The sequence below is a fragment of the Manacus vitellinus genome, unplaced genomic scaffold (genome assembly GCF_001715985.3).
Source record: "Manacus vitellinus isolate BGI_N305 unplaced genomic scaffold, ASM171598v3 scaffold_46_pilon, whole genome shotgun sequence".
Taxonomy (NCBI): domain Eukaryota; kingdom Metazoa; phylum Chordata; class Aves; order Passeriformes; family Pipridae; genus Manacus; species Manacus vitellinus.
Genome location: NW_021940578.1, coordinates 487469 through 491558, shown reverse-complemented (window position 1 = coordinate 491558; position 4090 = coordinate 487469). Strand labels below are relative to the sequence as shown.

Genomic DNA, 4090 nt, shown 5'->3' with positions numbered 1-4090 from the left:
GGGTGGCCGGGGGCTCAAGGCGGCGGCGCTCGTTTCTCACCGCATTCACCGTGCACACACCCTCTCTCCCCTGCAGGGACATGGGTGACTTTCGGAGGGCAGATCACAGATGAGGTAAGGTTATACCCTGTTGTCCTGTCCCTCCCCAGCCTTTCCCTGGTGAGTGGGGAAGGGACGGGGCTGGCACAGCCGTGGCTGTGCTCTGGGTGCACGTGGCCTGCCGGAGCTCAGCAGTGCTCTGCACACGCGCCTGTGCCCCGGCTCTTGGCCACCCCCTTCGCCGACCCTGCTCTTTCCTCACAGATGGCGGAGCAGCTGATGACTTTAGCTTATGACAACGGCATTAATCTCTTTGACACAGCAGAAGTCTACGCTGCTGGCAAGTAGGTACCCTGCTTTGGCAGTGGCACCCCGCACCCCAGCCCCCTGCACCTCCAAACCACAGCAACACTGGGAATCTCCTGGATTTTCTGGCTGCAAAGTGGCTTCCAGGATGGGGCTGAGTGCTTGCTCACGGGGAGGGGTCATGGTTCTGGCAGTCCCATGCTTCCTGTGGTGGCCTGTGCTGTGCAGGCATAGCCATGCACCCTCCCAGCACGGTGAGCAGTGGCTGTGCCCAAGGCACACTGGCCTGGGGCATCACTGTGTGTCCATGCACTCACTTAAAATTAGTGAGCTTGCACATTAGGGGTCAGCTCTGCTCTGGGCACTGCAGCCAAGGGGCAGACAGTGTCCCCATGGCCACTGCCTTTGCCTCTTAGTCTGCCAGGGACTGGAGCTGTCCCTGCCAGCTGTCACTGGTCCCTTGGCCACAGCAGCTGGGGCACTGGCGGCTGACATCCCCTTCCCTTGCAGGGCCGAAGTGGTGCTGGGGAACATCATCAAGAAAAAAGGGTGGAGGTAAGCTGGACATCACTCCTGTTTAGCAAAGCTGTCACCACAGACCAGGTGGCCTGGGGAAAGCTGGCAGAGCAGCCCTGGGCAGGAATGCATGTGGGCAGGGAGCGGGCAGGGTGCGCAGGTGCCACCACCAGTGACTCTCTCTTTCTCCCTGCAGACGGTCCAGCCTGGTCATCACCACCAAAATCTTCTGGGGAGGAAAGTAGGTAACACCTGCCCCGCGATGGAGCGGCCAGCACAGGCCAGGCTCTCACCCACCTTTCCTTTTCCAGGGCCGAGACAGAAAGGGGCCTGTCCCGAAAACACATCATAGAAGGTAGGGAAAGGTAGGGGTAGGGTTGCTCAGTGGGCGCTGCTGGCCCTGGTGCCAGGCTGTGCCTCGGCAGCTGCCTCCCTGCCGGCAGCACAGGGTCCCTGACCTGACGGCCCTGTCCCTGCGGCAGGTCTGAAGGCGTCGCTGGAGCGGCTGCAGCTCGAGTACGTGGATGTCGTGTTCGCCAACCGGCCCGACCCCAACACGCCAATGGAAGGTGGGTGCGTGCCACGGTGCCACGCTCCTTCCTGCCGCCTCTCGTCGCCGTCGCGGTTGGTTTGCGCCAGGCTTGTGTTTCAAGGGCATTTTCCCTCCTGAGCAGAATCCGCTCCTCCGCCACCACGGTCAGTCCGTGCCATGATCATGCCTCCGCCGCCCCCCGCCCGGCGCCAGGACCCCCTCAGGCCATGGTGGGGTGGGTTGGTGGCACGGTGGCAGGTCGCTGCTCCCACCCCAGCAGCGGTGACTCCACTCTCTCTAAATCTCTCTTTTATCACCAGGGGACCCATTTAGTTCCTCCAAGTCCAGGACTTTCATCATAGAAGGTACTCCCTGCCCGCACTCTGCCCGCCGGCCGCTGCCTGTCCCAGCGGCGTTTCCTGGGGCAGAGCCCTCACTCCTCTGTGACCCCCCATCCCTGATCCCCCCTCGAGCAAACCCCGCCATGAGATGCAGAGGCAGCGGCAGCAGAACACAAACACCCCCTGGCCCTTCCTTCAGACTGTCCTGCAGTTAAAAGGAAAAAAGCAGAGGCTCCTGCCCCTCTAGGGCCCTGCCGTGGGACTCCCTTGGCCCATGCCAGGGTCTGTGGCAGGCTCTCCTTGCCAGGGCGGCTGTGAGCATGCTGGGGTGTGTGCCCCAGTGCCGGCCGGGCAAGCCCCGCGCCCCTCGCTCTCCCCGCTGCCCGCCTTTGGCTGCAGGAGCGCGTCTTGGCTTGGTCCCAGCCCGCATGGCTCAGGGCTGGCTCCCCCCAAAACTCCCAAGCCCCTTGCACGGGGTCCAGGCTTCCCTCCCTGGGTCTCCGTGCATGGGCGATGCATCAGTCCCTTCCCTTGCAGCGGTGCCGGTGCTGGTAACCCCACAGGGTGTGGGGCCACTGCCAGGACCCTCGGGCTGCTCTCCATGCCAGGAGAGCCCCGGCACCGCCAGCATGTCAGGTTGGCTGTGGTCCCCGGCACATCCTGAGTGGCTGCTCCCTCTGTTCCCATCCTGCTCCTCTGGACACAGCCCAGCTCCCGCCACGGCGCTGCGGGAGTGGGATGCTCACCAGCCATCAGCGCGGTGCGAAACCCCTTGTGCTGGTGCAGCCCCTGCTAACCCCTTCTGGCCACTCTCTCCTTCCCTCCCGGCAGAGACGGTGCGAGCCATGACCCACGTCATCAACCAGGGGATGGCCATGTACTGGGGGACCTCGCGCTGGAGCTCCATGGAGATCATGGTAGGGGCCCAGGGGATCGGGGCGGCCGCAGTGGAGCAGCCCCAGTGGTGCTGCTGATGCTGATTTAATTAGACAGCAGCTTTTGGGAGCCAAGCGTGTGCAGATGTGCTTGAGCCTTAATCAGTTCCTGGGGCAGCCGCTCAGGGCTCGGCTGGGGGGCTCAGCAGGGGGAGCAGCGTGGCACTGAGGGTCCCGGCTCTTCTGCAGGAGGCGTACTCGGTGGCCCGGCAGTTCAACCTGATCCCGCCGATCTGTGAGCAGGCCGAGTACCACATGTTCCAGCGGGAAAAGGTGGAGGTGCAGCTGCCTGAGCTCTTCCACAAGATAGGTACAGTGGTGGAGGTCCCTCCCCAGCCCCCAAAGCACAATGCTCCGTGTGCCCAGCACTGCAGAAGCCAGGTGCTGTGGTCCCTGGGGAAGCTGGGGGCAGCAGCAGCATCACCCCCCATTCTGCTCTGTCCCCAGGTGTCGGAGCCATGACCTGGTCCCCACTGGCCTGTGGCATCGTCTCGGGGAAGTACGACGGGGGGATCCCCCCCTACTCCCGTGCCTCGCTGAAGGTGAGCCACGCTGGGGCCAGGGGGCACAGTGGGATGGACAGAGCTGGGGGAGCAGGGCCAGGGGCCTCACAAACCAACCCAGGGAGTTTGGGGATGCCCTGCCTGCACAAGGTGCCAGTACACCCCAACCCCCCCATGACACTCCTTCCCGTCCCCCCAGGGATACCAGTGGCTGAAGGACAAGATCCTGAGTGAGGAGGGCCGGCGGCAGCAGGCGAAGCTGAAGGAGCTGCAGGCCATTGCCGAGCGCCTGGGCTGCACTTTGCCCCAGCTCGCCATCGGTAAGAGGATGGCGGACAGGGGGTTGCTGGGGGTGACACCGGGGCAGCCAGGCCATGCTCAGGCTCTGCTCTCCCTCCTCTCCAGCCTGGTGCCTGCGCAACGAGGGTGTCAGCTCAGTCTTACTGGGGGCCTCCAATGCTGACCAGCTGATGGAGAATATTGGAGCAATACAGGTCAGTGCTCCCAGCAGGAGTGACGTGTGCCCTGAGCACTCCCTGCTGCACCACGCTGGGTGGGGAAAGAGGGTCGCGAACATGACAGGTTTTGCTTGTCAGAAAGGCAAGAGAGACAGGGCTTTGCTGGACTGAGGGGGCAGGGTTGGGCCCGACCCAGGCTCTCCCTAACTGGGTCAGCCAGCTGGCAAGCTGGGGCTTGTGGCACAAACAGAGCGGGGTGGAGGCGGTGAGCGCGGCACGGCTGCATCCCACTGCCGGCTGCGTCCTCCCACACACACCACAGTCACGATCCCAACTCCCAGTGTTGCCCTATCCCGACAGGTCCTTCCAAAGCTGTCGTCTTCCATCGTCCATGAGATCGATAGCATCCTGGGCAACAAACCCTACAGCAAGAAGGACTACAGATCCTAAGCGCGCCCGA

The 4090-nt window shown here is 63.6% G+C and overlaps 1 protein-coding gene across 3 annotated transcripts in view; it reads left to right on the top strand.

The window, feature by feature from the left end:
- KCNAB2 (potassium voltage-gated channel subfamily A regulatory beta subunit 2) overlaps positions 1 to 4090 on the top strand; it is a 13858-nt gene extending 9768 nt beyond the window's left edge. For all 3 annotated transcript variants that reach the window (XM_018079369.2, XM_018079368.2, XM_018079370.2), the window contains 12 exons: positions 77 to 114; positions 304 to 383; positions 856 to 900; positions 1058 to 1102; positions 1173 to 1216; positions 1344 to 1430; positions 2566 to 2651; positions 2859 to 2979; positions 3117 to 3211; positions 3372 to 3492; positions 3578 to 3666; positions 3991 to 4090. In XM_018079369.2, coding sequence (XP_017934858.1) covers positions 77 to 114; positions 304 to 383; positions 856 to 900; positions 1058 to 1102; positions 1173 to 1216; positions 1344 to 1430; positions 2566 to 2651; positions 2859 to 2979; positions 3117 to 3211; positions 3372 to 3492; positions 3578 to 3666; positions 3991 to 4080 — 941 coding nt within the window. In that variant the 3' untranslated portion in view covers positions 4081 to 4090. The remainder of the gene's footprint in view (positions 1 to 76; positions 115 to 303; positions 384 to 855; positions 901 to 1057; positions 1103 to 1172; positions 1217 to 1343; positions 1431 to 2565; positions 2652 to 2858; positions 2980 to 3116; positions 3212 to 3371; positions 3493 to 3577; positions 3667 to 3990) is intronic.